This window comes from Rhodnius prolixus, unplaced genomic scaffold (assembly GCF_049639745.1).
Source record: "Rhodnius prolixus isolate KJV_2025 unplaced genomic scaffold, Rpr scaffold_6, whole genome shotgun sequence".
In the NCBI taxonomy this organism is placed as follows: Eukaryota; Metazoa; Arthropoda; class Insecta; order Hemiptera; family Reduviidae; genus Rhodnius; species Rhodnius prolixus.
This window is the reverse complement of record NW_027411634.1, coordinates 13,086,392-13,109,274: the sequence shown is the minus strand read 5'-3', so window position 1 is coordinate 13,109,274 and position 22,883 is coordinate 13,086,392. Positions and strand designations below refer to the sequence as shown.

At 30.6% G+C, this 22,883-nt stretch overlaps 2 protein-coding genes and 1 long non-coding RNA gene across 6 annotated transcripts in view; 2 read left to right on the top strand and 1 right to left on the bottom strand.

The window, feature by feature from the left end:
• Positions 1-232: 232 nt before the first annotated feature.
• Positions 233-5,253, bottom strand: Pi4KIIalpha (phosphatidylinositol 4-kinase II alpha). The gene is made up of 8 exons (XM_074142013.1): positions 4,851-5,253; positions 4,646-4,764; positions 4,362-4,562; positions 3,143-3,274; positions 2,778-3,059; positions 2,140-2,367; positions 1,920-2,059; positions 233-1,148 (listed from the first exon to the last, which is right to left on the bottom strand). Exons 1-8 carry the CDS (start codon positions 5,098-5,100, stop codon positions 1,049-1,051), a joined length of 1,452 nt encoding a protein of 483 aa, XP_073998114.1. The 5' UTR covers positions 5,101-5,253; the 3' UTR covers positions 233-1,048.
• On the top strand, positions 3,290-11,942 carry LOC141461220 (uncharacterized). Of its 4 annotated transcripts, none has more exons than XR_012462686.1 (4): positions 3,290-3,997; positions 5,522-5,649; positions 7,551-7,779; positions 9,494-11,942. It is a non-coding gene; the product is annotated as an uncharacterized lncRNA (long non-coding RNA). The 4 variants fall into 4 exon arrangements; XR_012462684.1 differs by lacking the exon at positions 9,494-11,942 and adding an exon at positions 6,050-6,141 and having other exon boundaries at positions 7,551-9,250; XR_012462683.1 differs by lacking the exon at positions 9,494-11,942 and having other exon boundaries at positions 7,551-9,250.
• A 3,521-nt stretch (positions 11,943-15,463) lies between these two features.
• Positions 15,464-22,883, top strand: part of LOC141460030 (uncharacterized) — a 58,898-nt gene continuing 51,478 nt past the window's right edge. Inside the window, exon 1 of the mRNA XM_074139643.1 lies at positions 15,464-15,613. The gene's annotated coding sequence lies outside the window, so the exon portion shown is untranslated. The remainder of the gene's footprint in view (positions 15,614-22,883) is intronic.

The following is a 22,883-nucleotide window of genomic DNA, read 5'->3' as shown; positions in this document are numbered from 1 at the left end:
ATTTATGCCGTAAAAACACGATCAAATAATAGGGTAAAAGTAAAAAAGGATGAAATAAAAATTTTAGAATTTGTTTTCCCTTGGTTGATAAAAGATTTTATTACTTCCAAAATCAGTGTTGTTAAAGGAATCAATTACTCTATCAATATACTGATTCTCTTTTTTATAATAAAAATTGATTATATGAATAGGGAAAAAGCGAATATGAGGGATATAAAAAAAAAATTCGGAAGGATATCTATTAAATTGTATTTCAAAATATTTCCAACAAATGATTATATTTATAGATCCATTAGAGGAAAAAAAAATGGAATAATGTAAATTTGAAATTGGCCCTATAATAATAAGTAACTGACTAGGACATATGTTTAAAATTGAAAGATGAAGAGCTAAACACAATAAATAATGCTCTACATTAGAAGGCGTTTGTTATATCACGTGAATGTATATCACTTTTAATAAATTTATAATTAAATTTTCTGCAGTAACAAGAACTAAAAAATGAAAATGTAAACTACAATAAAGCAATGTGTGATATGTTTACAAGCTTTTTGTTATTTTAAAAAGCTCTTAAAATAAAATAAAAGAGGAAACATAATTTGAATGCGATTTCTTTTCATACATACAATATGAGTAGGCAGGCAATGATGTTCTGATAGGAGATTAAAACACAGAAAAAGAAGAAAATATATGTACAATACAAAACACTTTTAAAATTGCAAAATAATTCAATATTTCGTATTTGTTTTTCCTAATTATATACGTTGGAATGCCCGAATTTTACATCCTTTTTTTTTTTTTAGTTTAAACATTCTTATTTACAATACAATTTTAATATAATAAAACATTTTTTTAAAAATCCTATCACACAACCTGCAGAGAAAGAGAGTAATTTAAAGAAAAAATTGTCTTTTTTTTCTTAAATTTTTGTTTTCATCTGAATTTAAATAAGAAAATAAAATAAAGGTGGGGTACTCTTGCGCTGTCATGATGTGACAGTATCCCAGGAGTTAAGAAAGGGATAGAATATTAGATTAAAACAATGCCATCAGCACCACGAGAAGAATGGACTTTTACTTTGTATGTTCTCTGTAAACGCATCGCTGAATGATTTGAATCTGGATGTAGTTCCCACTCTAGCTGATGATCTGAAATTTTGAAAAGAATAAAAGAAAAAGTACTAACAAATTACAGTAAATTTGCATAAACCCACATACATTTTACAAAGAGTATTACCGATGATAATTTTATTTTATACCATTTTAAGTTCATTGCAAAATAACGAATTTCTTATATAGAAATTTTTGGTAGAAAGAAAGTATAAAAAAATTACCCTAGCCTAAACCCTGGAAGGTTATAATATATAATTTCAATCATATCATCGTTAATCTCTATTTTTTACAAATCTGAAGTTTACACACGTTAACTTTAGCTAATTATCAAGTTAAGGATTATGAACCATAACAGATTAAAAAAAAAAAATCAGCCCGCACTATGACACTAAATCTGATTCTAAAAAGTCAGCCTTATAAGGCTAGTGGACTGATATCTAAAGCTAGAGGAACATAAAAAGCCATGCATAAGTAGAAAATGATTTTTGTAGGCAAGAAAGTGATCAATAAATCTTTGCGATTATGTTTTTAAAAAAAATTGAAAATTCATTATTTAAGAAATTAAATACTAATTAATTTTTTACATTAGCACAAAAGGCCAATAGGAAGAAGACAAAAAAATCGAAGAAATCTTTAAATAATTTAAATATCTAATAGTCAATCCAAAGTAATAGGATATACATAGTACATGATCACCAGTTTAATTATTCAGGAAACAGATAAAATTATTGGAAATAAACTATTTAATAAGGTAAAGAAATAAAATTAATCAAAACTAAGCATTTCTCGAGTAGTTAAATTATTTACCTTTTCATAATAATTGAAGGTTTTTGAACCAATTGCATAGGACTATTGCCATCTTTAAGTGCTTGGCTCAAATTTAATATTTGTCCATGCATCACGCTCATCTGCCTCTCAAATAGATGACCATCGAAACCTTTATCTTGCTATAACAAGAAAAAGGTAAAATTCCCAATAATATTTAAAATTAAATAACAATCTGTAAATATTTTATTGTGATCCTAACCTTAAACAATGTACGCAAATCATCAATAAGGTCTTCAATGAAGTTCATATCATCTATTAAAGGCAGTACAAGATCCTTTATTTCTTGACTGAATGGTATCTTGGCCTGCGGAATCCATGCCCAATGATACGGATAAGCTCGCCAAGAATCGGGATGTTTGAACGGAAAAGCAAGCCCATTGTCTATAGCTGCAATAGAAATGTCTGGCTTGTCTATGCATTCCCAGTCCTAAAAAAAATTGAACAAAATTATTGAAAAAGGTAATAAAACATGCATGTATGAAATAACTCACTCTAATATGGATCCCTACAATTTATTTTTGTAAAACAAAATTATGAACAAACTAGAAACAATAGATTTCTGAAGAAGATAGCGTAGGCAGACATTATCTTTATTTTATCATTCCCTTAAGAGTAAATTAAAAAATTCTAAACACTAAGCCGCACAATCAAGGTATCTCAGAAGATGCATTTAAGAACGCGCAAAGTGAAGCCAAGCATGAAGTGTTTCTTAAATTTCAATAAATAGCGATTTAACTTCATAAATGACCTTTATAGTTAATCCCATTCTGATGTCTTATTATTAAAAAATTAATAAAAATCAAATTATTAACTAATTTTAATAAATATGTCACTGACAGTGGTTTCCTGCATTTCTTCTTCTTTATTGTTAGCATCGCCTCCTGCAGTAGCACCGGAATTAGATCGAGGTTGATTTCTCACTACAGGTGGTGTGTATTTGATAAGCCAATTATCATTACTTCTATCAGTATTCCTCGTTATGTAGTCCAGTATGACTAACCGTTCAAATTGTCTTTGAAATTTTTCTTGTATTGATGGAGGCATTCCTTCAACTTCAAATCTTCTTAACCAATAATCTGCGTCCCTATAGCCTTCTACATACAACTGAAATGATCCTACCTAAAATAAGTTCCAACTAGTATCTAATCAACCTTGGATTTGTATCAATTGTATTCAAAAGCAAAGAATTAAATTTAGTTTACCTTGGGCCTCAATCCTAGACGATTAAAATGTTTTCCAACAGTTGGAAAATGATTGTTAACTGCATGTTTAAACTGCGATGTCCCTCTGGCAATTCGAGGGTAATAAAATGACACGCTTACTAATTTCACAATCTACAAAATAAAATAAATAAATAAATAAGCCTTATTCATTTAAAATAATTTTCACATAGATTGCCATAAAAATAACTTCCAAAAATTATTAAACATAAATGTAAGCGATGTTAGTGAAAAACAATTATAATTTTATATAAAATTAGCCATTTCTATTCAAAAAAATTCAAAAAGTCACGAATAGAGGGCCAGGTGTTCATGATTTGTGCTTCATAAATATTTCGCAAGTTTAAGCTCTATGTCAAATAGATAATGAGTAATTCTTAACTTACCGATTAATAAGGGCATAAGATTAAAATATATCAAGAACATCCACTAGTATAAATCAAACCAAAGATAAAACTGCGTATAATAAACATTAACTTCGGTGCATACCCATGTAAAAAAACAAATGGTAAATTTGAATATTTAAGAAGTCATGTGAATTGTAAATCATATTTATAGTAAAAACATAATTAAAAGGACTAGAATGTTATCTTTTTTCAGCTGTAAAATTTCATTTTTCTAGAAAGGTCTAAAAATCAAACGTTCACTCTAATTTGTCTCATACGCAAAATTCAGCAAGGAGCAATACGGATCCAATAGATAAAAATAAAGATGTATTAAGATTTTAAATGGAATAAGGAATCTGGGTCTAAATAAATCTACATTTAAAATTAAAACTTTGCAAAATAAAAAAATTCGCTCATTTCATGAATGGGTAAATGAATTTGGCGAATCAAGGTAATGAATTTGTTTGATTTCCAACATCTATTTCTTCTAAAAAAAATTATAAAAAGGGAAACTATGTGCAATATCACTAATAAATATAGTAAATATTAGAATTAAAATCAAGCCGTAGTTACATAACAAGTTATGTAATCATTGATAGAAAGACATGAAAAAATACTTTTTCAAATTTGGATTCGGAAATTGTATAATATTGCTGAACAAAAATCACAGTAGGATAACTGGGTCAGCTCTTTACACTTTATGTATGAGAATAGACTATTACGGAAATACAAACTACCAATATTGTCGATGTTATACGCACATTTTGAACTTTGTTTAGTACTGGAACTGCATAAAAATGAAGTCAACTACTCACTTTAGTTTTAGGAACTATCCTGAGGTTCAATTTTTGATCAACTAAACTCGCTCCTGCTTCAGAAAGGTATCCTTGATTCGGAATTAAGCAAGCTCTGCCAAAACAACATGGGCAACACAATTTGTGCATCCATTTGGTCCATTTTGGATTGAATCGTCCATATGGTTCTTCATCCTTTGGTTTAAATACTCCAATAATTTTCTAAAAAAGAAGAAGTATAGTAAACTAAAAGATACATCTTGTTTATTGCCACACATAGAAGAAGTAATAATACAGTTACTCACCCCTGCAGGATTTTTAACAAAATAACTACCACTTGAGCCTTGGTAAATTCGCTGAGGCAAAACACCATTATCTATAGCAAGTTCTGCTTGACGTATAACTTCTGAAAAAGCTGGATCATCTGCACAAACAGGGTTATGTCCTATAATATTCACTCTGTATGTCACATAATATATATTAATTTATCTCGCCCAACAAATGATTTACCTGGAAAATGATTGTAAGGTTGGGAAACGGATTCCATTCTGGGTAGTAATGGTTCTCGTTCTCCGTTCGCTCGACACTCTATGGTACACCCGTTGCTTGAACCAGACACAAACACCACTTCTGGAACATGAGGTGTGCTCTCCTCCACCTCGGACACCCCTGTAGAAGAAGATAGGGAAACCACTGCATTTGCACTTGCCAAATCATCTTGATTAAAATCTACTTTTAATGGTGTTTGCTCTTCTGTCATTGAATGTTAACTACATTAACTAAACATGTGTTAAGAGAGCAAAAATTTCCACGAAATATGTTTACATGTACCGATAAACTTTGTTAAATGAGCATGCCCTTTGTACCGCTAGGCAACAAACGTATTTGCAATGAAAGGAGAATTCGTAACAGCTGATGACGATGGGCAAGGGTGTGAGTCACATGCATTGCATCATACCAGCTTATACCATTTCTCTAGCTTTATTATTGTTGTTATAAATAATAATAATTAGCTACTTTGCTTAAAGCAAATTTATATGGTTAACTAAGAAGATTTAATTTTCAATGTAGATATTGATCTTACACAAAGATCCCGCGCTTTTTCAAAACGAATTCTTTATACATACCTTTTTTAATTTTGCCAACATTACTTAATTACTAATAAAAAATATCGTTTCTAGTTTTTGTATTTTCAGGATAGAGTTTTTTTTTCTTTTTCTTCCCATAACTAGTGGCCAAAGAAAAACTGTACAATTGGATAGCTCGGAGGATAAAGCTTCATGTGTAAACTGCATTAATAGAAACCAAAGTAAACATTAGTGTGTATTTTGAAAGATTTATTTATTTTTTCTACTTTCAACTATGTTTTATATTTTACTATTTTGAAGAGTAAGCTGTTAAACTGGAGCAAAAAGTAGCACATTAACATTTAAGAATAGCTGTATCTGTATTAAAAAAAAAAAAAAACTCTAACAGAAAACAAAAAACAAGAAAGATGTTAAATTGTCATCTCAGACTTGATTAAATTTGTAATTTTCCTTACCTAAGCGGGTATTTAATAGAAATGTTCAAAATAAGGATGGAACTATTGGAGCATATGTGAACTATTGAAATGAAAAATGAAACACTATTATAAAATAAATTGTAACTGTAGCCGTCTCACCTCAAGAACTTATAATAAGCTATTTCTGTACTTTTTTTTTTTTTAGATAAGTCTTAATAACTAGTTCATAATTAGGATAAGAGAAAGTTAAAGCATTGAAATGATAATGTGCCACCTGTACTCAGTGATAAACACAAGGTAACTGACGTGTACATAAAGTTAAAACATCATTGTTTCTACTATTCATGTATACTTTTACTTTTTTTTACCATCACTATAAAAATTTTTCAAATTAAAATGAAGCGCATTATATATTAAATAATGATGCGTAACAATTTATATTTATACTTTGAATGATATGTTTAGTGTATTTTAGAGTAGAATTTTAGATATTACACAATTTGAAATTTAGATCTTTTAACTAACTCCCAAAACAAAAACAAAAATCTTGTCTTCGTTTGAGGTTCTTAGAGCTCTTCTTTTGTAGAAGAAAAATTTTAAACGGCTATAAAAATTAATGAGAAATTTATACATTTTTCTAATCAGATGTTACAGCATTCACCATTACTCAGCGGCTCCTGTTATATTGCAAAATACGAAAGAACAGTAGATATCCATTATTTACTTAAAATATAAACAAAATATGTACTAGGGTAAATAAAAATATAAAAATAAAATTACATTAGGTTATAATTCTTTTTCCCGGAACACAAAAGCTTGACTGGGAAAACCACTCTTTTCTGTTTAAGAATGCCACATCTCTTCCTCCTTCAATTAGTCATTTTGAGCTATTTTCCTCTTACTCCAGTCAATATCAGGCAGAGAGCGATAAAATGTTCTGTTCTATCATCTAACTCCGAACTACATAGATTACAGTAGGTACTCTCTATCCATATTACCAAATGGTGAATCTCCAATATTGATCACACCTGCTCGAGCTCTAATAACCCACCTTTGAAGTTCCAGAGGTACATTATTATTGAGGTAATGGCGCTTCCCTAGATTGAACTGTCTATAAATAGGATATCGTTTATTCTCCTCAATGTCTGCCCTAAATTGATTTTTGAATTGTGACCGAACTGTCTCACGATTTAGCTGAAAACGCTACTCCTTTCGTTGAGATTGCTCAAGCTTAACTCCACATAATAGTAATTTATTTAAAGCCTGCACACCATCTTACATTTTTGGAGGCTACATGTGAGGTGACAATTGTCGGTAGTCCATTATCTGACATATTTAATACACGGAAAATGTGATCATGGTGCATTTAAAGAGTTTGATCAAATGTAGTAGGCAAATAATTCACCTCACAGGCGCCACGGTAGCCGAGAGGCCGTACGGGCCATTTTTATGATGTACTAAAGCAACTTTGGGTTTCACATAGATGTAATTTTATAATACTTGGTAACTCTTTTAGAGTGATTTGAGCTACCTTTCTTTCACATTGCTATTATTTTGAAAAACTTGGTATCTTTATGGCAGTAATTTTGGTCACTCTTCATAAGATTTCAAACATCTATTCATCACTTTACATACACTATTAAAGAATAATAGAAATATTTACATATTTAAAAAAGCACATTCAGTAAACAATCTAATGTTTCCAGAGACAAATATATACGCACCAGCATCAGCCTGTAATGCTCAAGATTCCCTTATCTCGAGAAAGAAGCTACATAGCTACTATTGAAATTAAATAAGTGTATTGTAATTTAAACACTGAATGAACCCCACTCAAACACGAAAGTGGAAGAAGGTCGAGAGACTGTTATCGAAGACGATTGTTTGAAAACATTAGGCTGGTTTTTTCACATAAAGACAAATTAATAATTAATGGTAATGAGAAGGAAGAGTATAGATTCTATAAGTAATGATAATTTGTAATTTATTGATAAAAATGACTATATTACTTGAAGATCAATCAAAGTAGAATATTAGCAGTTAACACAATGGTTTGAAAAAGTTTATACGAAATCTGGAGCATAACTAAATGATATGTCTCCCACAATGTTTTTTTAGTTTTTTAGAATTAGTTCCACCATTGTAAAAGCAACAACATCTTTTTACACTATAAGTGGGTCAGCTCTTACTTTTATTCAAATTAAGATTATTGCTAAATTAAGAAAATCACGGAAGTATTTGTTGCATTTGTATTTGTGAAAAAAATTTCAGATTTGAAAAGATAATTACTTCGTTTTTGGAAGAAAGCTAAATTAAAAAAGGAGTTAATTATGAACAAAAATCGCAAATGATTTTTTTTTTTAATAGCATATTTTTGCCTAATTATGGCACAACAATTGATATCAATCAATGATATCACTGGGTGACCTTTGGTGACAGCCGGCACCATTTCATAACGTGTTGGTATTCTTTCATAATAGACATCATTTCTCATCACTGGTTAGTGTGTAGAACAGGTCTTTGGAAAGATAAATATAAATAACTAAGCTAACTTTGTTCCTAATAACTTCCCTAATAATAATAATGATAAATGTTGGGAAAGGTTCATAAATTCGAGAGCAGAGTTTTACGATATCAAAGAATTTAAATAATTTGGAAAGAAATGAAAATATGGCTTCTTCCGACAATGAAACTAAAATAACTAGTTAAATTTAAATTATTTGTATAATGTCAGTTCTCAGTTCTTTACAGGCCTACTGTGGGTCCAAGTCAATAATCTCAACTTCATTATTGTAATCCTTCACTGCCAAGGTTGTCCTAATTATTATTATTATTATTTTTTATGATTTAAGGCGCGTCAACATCTAAGGTTATTGGCGCCCGGAGCTTTTTTTTCAGTGCACTGCCGGCCTCCGGACAGAGTTCTCTCGTTACAGACAACACTGTCCATCACCGGACAGTGAGCTGTAAGAAGCTCCTAGGAAGAGAAAATCTAAGGGTTAGCAGCTGGATTCGAACCCGGGACCTCCGCGTGGGAATCGAGTACGCTACCACATAGCTAATCCCTCCCCTCCTAATTATTATTATTTTTTGTCTCCATATTGCAAATGCTATCATTAATTTTTTGAAAAAAGGTTTTTTTGATTGCTCAAAGAAGTGAAACCTCCCGCCTCGTACAAGTTTTAGAATAAAGCTACAAAATTACCATAAAGGACAAAGCACTGATTCCCCACGCGGAGATCCCAGGTTCGAGCTTTACTGTCCTACACTTAGATGTTTCTCTTCCTAGTCTATTACAGCTCACTGTCAGGTGAACGGGGGGGCCCATTACCTGAGCTGTTGATGCGTCTTAATTAAAGAAATTGGCGTGATTATAATGGTTTGGCATAATTAAAGTTTTCTCTCTTTCTCAAGGCCTAAAACAGTACAACTGAGTTTTACAAATATTCGAATGAAAAATAATTAGATTTCACTTTGGCACTCACAAATGACACTGCTTCCGCAATTCATGTAATACATTTTTATTGAAATATACAGAACGAAAAATAATCGCTAAAAAAGTTATTAATTAAAGTGTAACTTCTGGTCCAAAAATTTCCGTCAAATTTTAAAGTTTACTTACATATTTAATTCTATTAACATTACACAGATGATGAGGCCATTCCAATATAAGTAAATGTCAATTTAGAATGAAGCATAATCCATGAACTGTCTAAAGAAGTATGTTTTACAATTATTTGTTATTTTTTTTTAAAGATAAGATTAAATATTAATGATTTTATGCTGCTCGTAAATAGGAAATGAAGGACAACACACTTTTCCACATAAAAACAATCTTTCTTCCTTCAAAAACTCTCATAGGAAAAAAAGCAGTTCTAAATGTTTGACACTAATGCTCATTATATTAAGTATAGTCAAGCAAAAGAGGAAGCAAATGATTGTAGGCGCCTAATAAGAAATTAGTAAACTAATTATAACCATATCTTATCAGCTTTATATAAATTTGAAGTGGACTTTTTTTTCTTTTTGTTTCATTATGAAGTTATGAAAGTGTGGTTTTATTAAATTGCCATATCGAGGATTTTTAATAGCTGATAGAGAGAGACAAGTTTGGGAGTAAAGTTAGGGCTTACTAGGCATGTCCAAATTAACAAAGTAAAACCCAATTTGATTCTCTTTCTTGTAATGATACACCAATTTGCCCCCAAAGATGTTAAATCATTGCAGCAAACGTTTCGTTGAGAATGATTTTCTGGGAAAAATTGTTAACATGCTTATGTAAGTAACAGACCGATTTTTGTTGTTTGGTTACGATTTTGATGTGCCCTTTGAGCGAGGGAAGTTGTCGCCGTTAAAAGAGTTCTGTGAATTAAAAGAAGATACCTTGAGGGTACAGAAGGTTCTTTTCCATTTTTTGGCACTTTGCTTGGATTAGATCAGCATTGATCTCCTTCCTCTGCTAAGGTACGAGGATATAATCAATCAGTAAATCATTCATTTACTAATTTCTTGCAATAACCTTTTTATTTCAGTTTTTCTTTAGCGTTCGTTCGTTGGTCTAACCGCCCCAAACTTGTGCCTGCATGGACCGGTGTATCTTTATTTCAAAAGTATCAATTTTTTTATTTTTATTTTATTGTAGATTATTTTATAGTACCAAGATTTCTTCACCTTATTTAGCAATTTAATTGAGTTAATTTTTGTTTTAAGTTTTGAATTATTATTTGATACCTGTTTTTCTCTCTGCATCTGCATCTTACACTCGCTAGCAAATGATCTCAAATTTTCGAAACTTATTTTTAGTTTTCACTAAAAATTATGCTTGGAGGGCTAGTTAGTTTTAAAATTGCATTTAAAGTCACTTTCTTTCCATGTAAGTGCATGGAACTGCAAGAACTTACTGGTAATGTTTTCTAATGAAAACGCGCTAGTAACATCACAATAAGTCTCCGGTCTGACATATAGATGGCAACACTGTTGACAAACCGTTATGATTTCTCTATAGCAGGCTACTATATTAGTAGCATCTTTCATACGATGTACTATGTCAAAATTTTAGTTAGTTTACAGGTTACAGTGGTTTTAGTGACCCCAGTATTGTAAATTTAAAAAAATGGATAAAAAAGAATTTCTTATGTTGATTAAACATTGTTTTTTGATGGGGAAAAATACTGTTGAAGCCAAACAGTGGTTTGATAAGCATTATGGAGACTCTGTGCCAAGGAAATCAACGATTATCGACTGGTATACTAAACTGAAACGCTGTCGTACAAACACCGAAAATGCTGAACGCTCTGACCGCCCAGAAAATATCTTCAAAAAAGATAAAAAAAAGTCCACAAAATAATTTTGAAAGTCCGTAAAGTGAAGTTACGTGAGATAGCTAACACCTTAAAGATATCAGAGGGTAGTGTATTTACAATTTTACACGAAAATCTGGACATGCGTAAGTTGCTTTCGAAGTGGGTGCCGCGTTTGCTCACATCGGTCCAAAAACAACAACACATCGACGATTCAGAGCGCTGTTTGGAGCTGTTCAAGCGAGATAAACAGGATTTCTTGCGTCAATATGTGACAGCAGCCGGTGAAAGTCGTTCAAAGCTATCGAAAACTCAAAAATCAGCTGGCAAGGTTATGGCATCTGTATTTTGGGACGCGCATGGTATTTTGTTCAACTATCTTCAGAAAGGTGAAACTATCAATAGCGAATATTACATGGCATTGGTGGATCGATTGAGTGCAGAAATAAAAAAAAAACGACGTCACATGCAAAAGAAAAAAGTGCTGTTTCACCCAAGACAATGCGCCATGTCGCAAGTCGATGAAAACGATGGTTAAATTTAATGAATTACATTTTGAATTGCTTCCCCACCCACCGAACACTTTAGATCTGGCCCCCAGCAACTACTGGCTTTTTGCAGACATCAAAAAGATGCTCCAGGGAAAGAAATTTTGCTCAAATGAAGAAGTGATTGCCGAAACTGAGAGAGTAAAGACAAATCGTTCTATAAAAAAGGCATCGAAAAGTTAGAGGAGCGTTGGAATGCATGTATCACTCTTGAAGGAGAGTGTGTTGACGAATAAAGTAGAATTTCTAAAAAAAAAATTTGTTTTTCTTAGCTAGACCAGAAACTTATTGAATGATATTAGTCAACCTTGATTTGAACAATTTCAACTTCCCGAATCAGTGTGGTCTTTTGAATACTTAATTGGATTTTGTTTTGTTTACTAATTATTTATTCACATTTAATAGACAAACATATAATTTTATGAATAAATTTATTATTATTGAATTGAGAAGTCTGAGTATACAAGCAGTTCAATGTAATGGAAGAATTGATCTGCCCTTCGTTCCACAGCTAAAAATACTAAAAGAAATAGTTAAAAATTCTGAAGTATAAAATAATCCTAAATTACAAACATAACAAGGACAGTTCTTTCCATCATTTGTCACAAAATACACAAATTTTTAGTGGAATAAAAACTGTCGACGGTGCTCTTCAATCTACACAATGAAACTAATCTCTATTCAGTTAAACAAACAATCAACGCCACCAAAAATAAATGATCCCTAAATCTGCCTATCTATTTGAACAACAAGAAAAACCTAGAATGGCAAAGTTAGACTGAAAGTTAGTCCCAACAATTATTAATTAAGAACTATTAGAGAATAATAGTTTTTGAAGGATATTTTAGAAAAATCCACTTTGTAACTATCTCAAGAAGAAGAAAGTAAGTAATAATAAGTATATTTTGATCCCTAACTTTTATCACTTAATCCTGAAAGTAGCTGTTCAATATTTTTTGTAGTTTAAGTAACCATCTTCAACCTGATACTATTTTTGGACTATCCGTGGAAATTAATAAATATATATTACAGTGGAGTAAATATCGGGACCTTTTCCTAAAAGTACAACTACTGACTGTAATAATAATTATTAATTATTAAATATGATAACCAAACAATCCTTTAGATCCAAGCGCTTTTGATGTATTATATACTTGTTAGTCAGCTGCAACCAATTACGCTGCATAAAATACATTATTTATTTATTTGAATAAACGGATTATAAATCCTTTTACAAAATGAGTTTATGTTATTACATGTTTTAATGCTTATTATGTTAGGACAATAATAAATGTGCTTAAAAATATATTCAAAATAGCCAATATAATTAACTAAAATCAGCAATAATAATATTCGTGTTAAAACAAATTCTAATATATAAAATTCTAATAAATATATTAATTCTAATATATAAAATATATAATTCTAATTACGAGTATTAACACTGTAAAAAAACATTATTATTTAGAAAAAAATGTCATAATTCTATAGAGAGACGGTGGATTGAATAGCAGAGTGCAGATTCGAGACTTTTACAAATTACCATCGAAAGAGTGGTACCCCAAATTAAGAAACTTTGCCATCAAATTATGCTCAATGCTCGGAAACACATTTCTTTTTAAAGAGGCTTTTAAACTGTATTACATTCAGTTAATTAAAATACAGATGTTCGTTAACTGATAAATCTTCAAAACTGCAATTAGCAAACACAAATGTTGAAATTGATATCTACTTTAATTAAGGAAATTAATTGAGAGTTAGAGTCAATGAATGTTTTGGATTATGAACATATAGGTTTCGTGACCGTAAATTGTTAAACTAAGGATTCAAGATTGGCGAGGCATCGGTCAAATAAAAAATAAACTCGTCTTTTTGCCAACGTTTTGACAAATATATTGTCTTCTTCAGGGCCTGGATATTACAAATACAAAACAATTTACAGAGTCAGTAACATAGAAAAAACAGTAAAAATAAGTAATACAAAAATAAACAGTAAAATACAATAATTATAAAGAATGATTTTCTATGTTACTGACTCTATAAATTGTTTTGTATTTGTAATATCCAGGCCCTGAAGAAGACAATATATTTGTCGAAACGTTAGCAAAAAGACGAGTTGTTGTTTTTTATTTGCCCGATTCCTCGCCAATCTTGAATACTTAGTTTTGGATTATTTTTTTGCCCGGCCCATGGATAAACACTCTTTTTTTTTATGAAGCTACTCAACTTATGCAAGGTTGGAAAGCCCTTAACTACATGATTGACAAATAATAGGCATAATAATATAAGATTTAACAACTCCTAAATGAATCGGGAAAGAATTAGAGCAATAACCATATTTTCCATTTGTAACTAGCTAGCCAGCACTCTAACAACTTCTCGGTAACACCAAATGCTTTCAGTTTAACGATATCTAAACAGAGAGAACAGAATGGAAAGCTTTGTCCAAGTTGGTAATTACTGCGTTAACCTGCAAATAGGAGTCTGAAATTCAAAATTTATTTTTGAAAATGTAAAATATATTTTAATAACTTCTGGCCTTTGGAATATTTATTCTGGATACTGTCCAGAGGCCGGCTCTGCGCTGAAAAAAGCTCCCATTACCTAGATGATGGCGCGCCTATAAGAACACTTAACTGAGTTATGAAACTATGATTAGAACTGAATTATAGAAACCAAGTTGAGGACAAAACGCTGTTAGCTTGTAGAAAAGTGGAAGGATCCAGCTGTATATTGGATAGGTCTGAGTTGCTAGAGAGTATAGAAGTTGAGTATAGACAGGGGGCGTGTGATATAAAGTAAAGTAATCGCCATTTTTTTTTTTTTCCAGGCGGGGCTTTAACGACCAACTACCAATTAGGTGTCTTGGACGGGGAGTGGAAGCTCATACTTTACTGTAAACAATTTTTTCTGACAAATAAAAAGTAGCCAAACGCGGGATTCGAACCGGGGATCTCCCACACACAAAGCCACTTTCTTGACCACTAGACCAACATCTGTCCCTTGTAATATAATACTCCATGGTATGTAATCAGGTCTTATGCCTTACACTGAGTTCTGGATCACTTTCTTATACCTACTGCTTCTGCGGATTGGCTCGGTTAGAGGGGTTTACTTAGCTCCATGACTGTTATCCTTTTTCAATGTTTGTACTAATTTCAAAACTTGTATCCAAAAATTTGTCTTTCTTTCTCTTTTCACTACTCAAGTATTGTGAAACTTTGAAAAGAATACTGAAACAAACATAAGATTATTGCAGAAAAAAATATTTTTACTTATTTTAGAACTATATAAGTAAGAAATACATAATTTTAATCTCCTATTGTATTTTTTTTACTAATTTTTATAATTGCAAATATTAACATAACATCAAAACAAAGTTTAAATTTATTTTTAATTTATATAAAGAGAAAGATTGCTTCCTAAAAATTGTATATAATGAACATTTTGATGTTTAAGGAGAAGTTCGACGAAGGATGAAAATAAATAATACAAATATCTAATAGGAAAAAAATTAAAGACATTTATCAAACAGCTATAAAAAAATTAAAAATAAATAAAAACCGATTAATAGAATGGAGAAATAAAAAATGTTTTGTTTATATTTATTTTTATCTTCTACATCAGGAATATAGTTAGATTTGAGGTGCTCATTTTTGCGGGGGTGTTGTGCGCGGCGGCGGGCATTTAGAACGGCGCGCGCGCCCGCCTCTCACAAGATAGGTACAACACACATTCGGCTAAACATTGAAATTTTGCCTTTTAGTATAGCGCCGGCTTTACAATGGTGAACAATGTACGTTGATAGTTTTTTAAACCCTAGTTTTTCGAACACGTGTTTTAAATTATTTATTAAAAAATAAATAACAAAAAACAAAATGATTATAGTGCTGAATATTATTTATTTCAAATAAATGTCAGGTTTGTATTTTGGAGTTTTTGTCTTAATAATGGATTAATTTTGACGCTTTTTGTTTTCTGTTTATGCACCTCATTTTAGATTTATTTTTTATATTTAATTCTTAATTTTGTTGCGTTCTAATTAATTTAAAATATAGTTTTTAATTTTTACATATCGGAATTTATTTTTTATAAAATATAAATAAAACTACAAACAGTTAAAAGGGGATGTCCACCTCACCAATTAGAGAATTAGCCCACTTCGTTTAGGGCGCAGATGAAGCCAAAAATGAATAAAAATTGAAGTCATTAGGATTTTGTTTTCCTTAAATTTAATGACCAGGTATTAAACTTTCAACTAACCAAAATTTATTCATGTTCAAATTTTGGTATAATAATAATGATAAAAACTGATGGCGATTGAAGAGCTAAAAATACTACCCAAATCTTCTAAGTTTTTGGTTGAAAATTGCGCTTTACTGCCTATCAGTGACATCTTGAATTATAGAATAGAAGAGTACAGTTACATGTTGACAGATTAACTCCCTGTATTTTTCATTTTCGGTTTTCCTCATTGGAAATAGTGAGAGAAAGAATTGCATAGGTTTCCGGTTTTATATATAAAACTTATATTTATATATAAAATCATTCCTTATCATTTGAAGAAAGGCAGCAATTTCTAATTGCGTTTAGTTTTCAATTTTGTTGCAAATAATAGAAATAATAACTTTTAATAAAAGTACACTGATAAATTTAAAACTAAAATAACCCGAGTATTTCCACATTTCTAACAAAAAATTGAAGATGGGTTTACGATCAACGTTTGAAATGCGTCTTAAATGAATCAACGATTACAAAGAAAAAAGGTAATAGATACTCTACTACTATGACATTGACTTCTTAGTAAAACTGATTCACCGCTAATATGTGAAACATTTTTAGCTACAGAGCAAGAACTTAGATAAAGTAGTTCTTGATTTAAAGAATGGGAGTCTATCAGTTATTTCAACACTAATATCCAAAAAGAGTTTCATGGTACAAATCCCTTCCACTGTGCCTGGGACCTTTACTGGAGAATTAATGAAGAAAACAAGAAGCAAATTCTGTCTAATTTTTCTAAAAAGAATTAAAAATGTTATGAAATCTCAGTGATATTAGCAAAGCTAAACATCATATCTTTTAAGAGTACTTGTGATCTGTAAATACAATCTATAATAAGGTGGGGGACTGTAATCTTAATTTTAATTTCTTGCTTAAAACAATTTTCATCAAAATTAACTGGAGAAATTGAAACAGCTCACGAAGAATATATCCAAAACAGCAAATATAGAAAGAAAGAAGTTACATGTCAAGTAATATTTTAAAAGAAATTTAGGTTTAAAAATAAAATGCTGCACTTCACAGTAAAGTGATCGTAAGTTTTAGTATAAACAAGAAGTTATGCTTTTTGTTAATTGAAGTTATGCTTCTTTAAAATACCTAAAATTCAATATTATTCTCTTCACAACAAAACTAGTCGTTTCTCAGCAAATCCAGACTTGATTATGATTAATAAAAAGGATCGCCTGGAGAATCAGTTTCCAAGTAATTTACTAATTTTAGCCCCTGAAAACTTATAAATTCATTAAGTTAATTTGAGACCGAAATGAAAGAATATTAGTAAAAAGCAAAATAAATGTTTGTTTACAATAATACAAAAATTAGCTTAATGATGAGGCTGCAATTATACATTACATGAGGAAGTTAGTAATCACATTCTACTTCTCACTAATTATTCACTTATTTGAAATTTATAACTGAAGGGCAGTAAAGCTTCTACAAGTAAATAAGCTGGAAATAGAAACATGAGCGGAATCATCGCCCATAGTAACTCAACAAAAGTAATATTTATTTATAGACTTCCATCGCCAAGAAAATCACGAAGCTAACGTCTCGCCTCAGAAGTGGTTTATCAGGAAGTGTCAGACATGATAGCTGATGGATTAGTAGATGACTAGATAAGAGAGGAACGATTTTTTTTTTTTCTAACTAGATTTGATTAATTCATTGACTTAATTTTTCTTAGGATGATCAAATCTTTATGAATAGTTTTGTTGGAAGCATGAAATTGGAACATTATTTGGCGAAGAATTATGGATTGGATGGTGAAGATATTGGAATGCTTGGAAAACCCATATTTCCTGACTATAATCCAAAGCAGTTTCAGTAGTGTGATTGTGTATACTTTTACTTTGTATTTTGTTGGTCAGTGGTCAGTGTTAGTTTTGATACTATAAAGTATTCCAGCAAGCAAATAATAGAAGTGTTTCTATAGTTCTTGTCGTTTAAGGCTTGTGTGTAGACTTCACTACAATTATTAAATAACAGCCCTAGGTATTTGGTCTTAGGAAGCGCAGTTTAATTTTATATAAACTGATGGAAAAGTTGAACTTCTAAGAGTGAATGTCATAGTCTGTCAATTTTTCTCTGTTTCTCTGGATATTTCTTTTATAATCACAATCGATAATTTTTTAGTTTAAAAAAGAGATCATAATTTATCTATTATAATAGGTTTGAGCCATCCATAACTTTTTTCATCATATAACAGTCATTAAAATTAAAGGCTAATTTATAGAATTATTAAATTAAAAAGAGAGGAAAAGCTTTCTTTTTTATTAAATTTCAGTTTCTTGATAATTATAAAATTTTGTAAATCTGATTTGCAGAAAGGTTGCTCTTAAATATATTTGCTGTAATAATGTTCTCTGTTGCATACGTGTATAAAAGTAAATAGAGGTAATTAGGCAACCCACAGTAGCGCATTCCACTCTCATCAAAAGCTTGGGATGCAAAAAAAAAAATAAAAGCTTTTTGCTCCGTAGCCAAAACTGCTAATTAAAATTCCTCATTTTAGAGAAGGTAAACAATTAGAGATGTCTGTAGGTGTTCAATCTAAGCTGTAACCGTAGTTGTTCCACTGGAAATGTTAGAGTAGGTGGCCATACAACAGGAAAAGAGATTTCTCGAGACCAATTACAACTCTACCGTAATGCCTAGAATCATAGATCCGAGCCTAATCGGACATTTTGCCGCATATCCTCATGAGACCATACTAGAATTACAGGGTTGTTTTAGAGAAAATTTCACACTGAGACGCGAATTTGTCGCAAATAGACTCGGAAGTATATAACACAAGAGTAACTTGTCCAGAAATAAATTCTATCTAGAATATTAGTAGATCAAACAGCAGAATATGGAGATATTTGAGCAAAAATGGTGAATGTATAAACAATGGTTAATCCAGATACAACCAAGATTGAAAAGTCTTTGATGACGGAGTCGCAATCATCTGAGAATTTATTAATGGAAATTCAAAGAGTAATTTAGTTTGAAGAGGCAAACAGATAGTTAGTCTTACTAAGAACATGTACTATAGTATGTTCTAAAGGAATATGTTTGCGGTGATGTCTGAATATGGTGTTATTCATTCATTTGTCCTAGGAAAACAGAGGTTACCAAGTCTCCTGAAATGGCTGCTAAAGCTTTACCCCACTACTGTGAATACAGATGCTAATGAATAATATTTGATGAAATGTACAACTATTGAAACATTAATACAAAATATCTTGTAGAATATAAAGCATGAATGAATGTGAACTTAGGAACTGAAATGCAATCCCTGTAGCGTAGTTTTCAATACTGTGATTTTGTTTTTTGTATTAGATATGGAATGTTCAAAATAAAATTGATGTCCGTAAATAAACGAAAAAATCTATGGAGTCACTTTAAAATAAAAAAAAAGCAAAAACTATTTTTAAAAACACTTCTGAAAGTGATAAATTGGGTATAGGCCGAATCTATTCCAATGGAATATTTTGAATTCACCTCATTTTGAAATCATACTTGACTCTCAGACATTTTAGTGTGAAGGTAGGAACTATTCTTTCTCCATTCAACCATGCTGACGCTGGAGTTCCGCAAGGCAGCACACAAGGCCCCATTCTGTACACTATCTACTCTTCAGACATACCTGTTCATCCTCAAACTACTCTTCTCACCTATGCTGACGATACTGCCATCTTATCTACTGACAAAGATCCATTAATATCTCATAGAAACCTTCAGTCTCACCTCGCCTCCTTAGAAAAATGGTTAAAAAAATGGGGCTATGATTTCAAACTGAACGAAACAAAATCTCAAAACATTACTTTCACTCTTCGACACATCACTCTTCCTCCAGTCTTTTACAATTTAATTCCTTTACCAATAGTCAACGTAGTCCGCTACCTTGGGCTTTACCTTGACAGAAGACTAACATGGAACCCCTCATAGTCGACTTAAGAGAACAGAACTCAACAGACGCTTCCGACAACTGAAAAGACTACTCGACAACAAATTAAAACTCACTCTGGACAACAAAAGACTTATATATGTAAGTATATTAAAGCCAGTCTGGGCTTATAGCATCGAACTGTGGAGGTTCAACCAAACGCTCAAATCTGCAAAGGATCCAGGTCCTTGCAGTCTAAAATTCTTCGCTCTATAGTAAACGCTCCATTCTACGTCACCAATCAAACCATTCACACTGACTTGAACATTCCTTTCGTCACACAAGTTGCAAAAACACGTTACAGAAAATTCTATCTTAACATTCAAACACATCACAATCCACTGGTACAACATCTATCTTCCAGAACATTTCCAGACAACACTTCCAGACGTCTTAAAAGACAGTGGCCTCGCGATCTCCTCTCTGATGAAGAGAGTCAGTAGAATTTAGAATGTTTTGGAGTGTTACCACTGGGTAACTTCTCCACTCTGATATGTGTGAATGTTATTTATTGTTATCATTGTTGTTTATAACGCAATGCGTTGATTGTAACTAAATAAATGATTTAAAAAAAGAAAAAGATATATTTCACATAACGAACACGTAAACCTGATTTCGTTGTAGGACTCAAAAAAAATGAAAGACGACTGAAAAATTTAATCAATATTCCAAATATTACGGATTTTCAAATTTCGTTTATAATATGCTGAAATCTCGACCTAATTCGTGATCTTTTCGACTAATTAATTAAAAAAAACAAAAAACAAAAGAACAAAAATTATAAACATTTTTCATAATGCTTGTCACTCATTTATTCCAGTTCCTTGTTCGTGAATTTCCCCTAACATATGCAAAAACTATTGAATATCATCATAAAAACTGGATTAAAATAATCTCTATTATTATTGTAACGGGAAAACTGCAAAAATATTTAACCAAATGAAACGTACTAGTTGAAGAATTATGTTTACAAACAGGAATAAATTTGTTATGGAATGCTTTGAACAGTAGATATTTGAGAGTTGTTTTTGTTTTCTAAGCAGAGAATGGTTTTGTTTTCAATCTTTCTTCAAATAGAATAAATTAGCAGGGGGGAGAAATCTAGAAAAGAATATACCCCCTCAAAAAAAAATATTTCTAAGAATATTTCATGTTCTCAATGGTGTCTTTTTTTAAAAAAATATTTTCTTTTTTTTCTGTTATTTATGAAAACATTTCCCAAAGTGAGAAATTATTTGTATTAACAGTCTTTTTTTTATTATTATTTAGATATTATTTACAGAGATATATTTGGAATATAACTATATAACTTTATGTTATGTAGTTATGTTTGATTTATAACCCTATTTAAAGACATACCAATTATGAAATTAAAAAGGAATGTGAATGTCTTTTTTCATTTAAAGTAAAGTTTGCCTTCAATTAATTTAATCTGAGAAATTTATTTATTATTATTATTATTAATTCTACGAGTTAAAACTTAATTTGCTGCTGCAAAAATTGTTAAAGAGTGCTTATAAAACGATTTTTACGAGAAATGGATTGAAAGTGAACAGAACAATTATTTATTTTTGTTTTTGTCTTTTTAAGTAAGAAATCGTACAACTATAGCGAATTTGAATTTGGCTAAATGATTTAACTTAATCAAAACTATTAACAAGACATTTTCACATTAAATTAAAGTCTTACGGTTGTGCAGTAGCCTTATTGTTGAAGCTTGCTGAAGAACAGAATTATTTGGATTTGATTGTGGATTTAAGACCAAGAAGGCTCTAGTAAAGAGAGGAATTACTTCTGTAAAAGTACATACTTAGATTTTAGTACATGGATCTGATAAACAGAATAAAAAAAAAATAATGACCTACAGAAAGCAAGCCTCTGAAAACCAGAAAGATTGATGAGAGATTGACGACAAATCAATAGAAAATTGAATATGTTGTTAGTTAATTCCCAACCACTGTTTTCAGGATCAGCCAATTTACTTTTGAAAGGATATATGATTTTACATCTCTCATGTCAAGCGATATGAGCATCGAGAAAAGAATGTTGGACGCTAATGGCTACTGGTATTGATTACATAAGCACTTTTAATAAAAACTCACTCTAAAAACAAACAAAAATAAAATTAAATTGGGAAAAACTGTTCTGCTTTCAATAATACAGGAAATTGGATAATCAATAAAATAAATAAACGATCTCATAATGCTTTTAATAGAAACATTTTTTTAGCCCTAAAAATAAGAGAATTCATGTAGAGATTCCTGAACTCAGATTTATCAACGAGAATTTCTAATATTTATCAGTTTCCATGTAAAATCCTGGAATTCACAATGAAGAAGTAACCATGCTTCAGTAGACCCAATTGTAGTCGGGTTTAGAAAAGAAGCAATGGTATAGGTATGTCAGATTAAGAAAGAAAAATGATCGATTTTTAAATTATGATTTTTTTCAAAATAATTAAAAATTTGTAATAGTTTTAGAAAGTGAATGAGAGAAGAAGAATATTTTCAAAGGATTCTAAGATTTGACAGGAGCTTATTAAGTGTAATTGTAAATACTATTATTTTAATCATTTTTTTTTCTAGCAATTTCTTTTTTGGGGTATTCTGAGAACTTTTTCCCAAATGATCATTTCGATGTAATCTGCAGTTTTATAATGCGCAATTTAGTGAGATTTAAATATGTTTTAAAGTTCCGAGTTAAGAATAATAATAAGAAGAAGCTAGCATTTTGAGAATTGTAGTTCATACCTAATTTGGTTTGGTAAGATAGAAATTCTTTGATGTACTAACCAAAGTATTCGCATTATTTCTTGTTAAAAATTATTATTTAATAATTATAATGGTATCCTTATCAATAATTACTTTTTAATTTTCTAGCTACTTATTATTTAACACACTTGAAAGATAAGAACTTTTTAATACCTAAATACAGTTATATTTATGAAATATTTATTACTTTATTAACTATTTCATTTAATAG

Coding starts and splice junctions, on each gene's coding strand:
- Pi4KIIalpha (XM_074142013.1), bottom strand. CDS start 5,100: ATGACAGAAGAGCAAACACCATTAAAAGTAGATTTTAATCAAGATGAT. Junction 4,765..4,850: donor ACCTTACAATCATTTTCCAG/GTAAATCATTTG, acceptor CTGTTTGTGCAG/ATGATCCAGCTTTTTCAGAA. Junction 4,563..4,645: donor TTGTTAAAAATCCTGCAGGG/GTGAGTAACTGT, acceptor CTTCTTTTTTAG/AAAATTATTGGAGTATTTAA.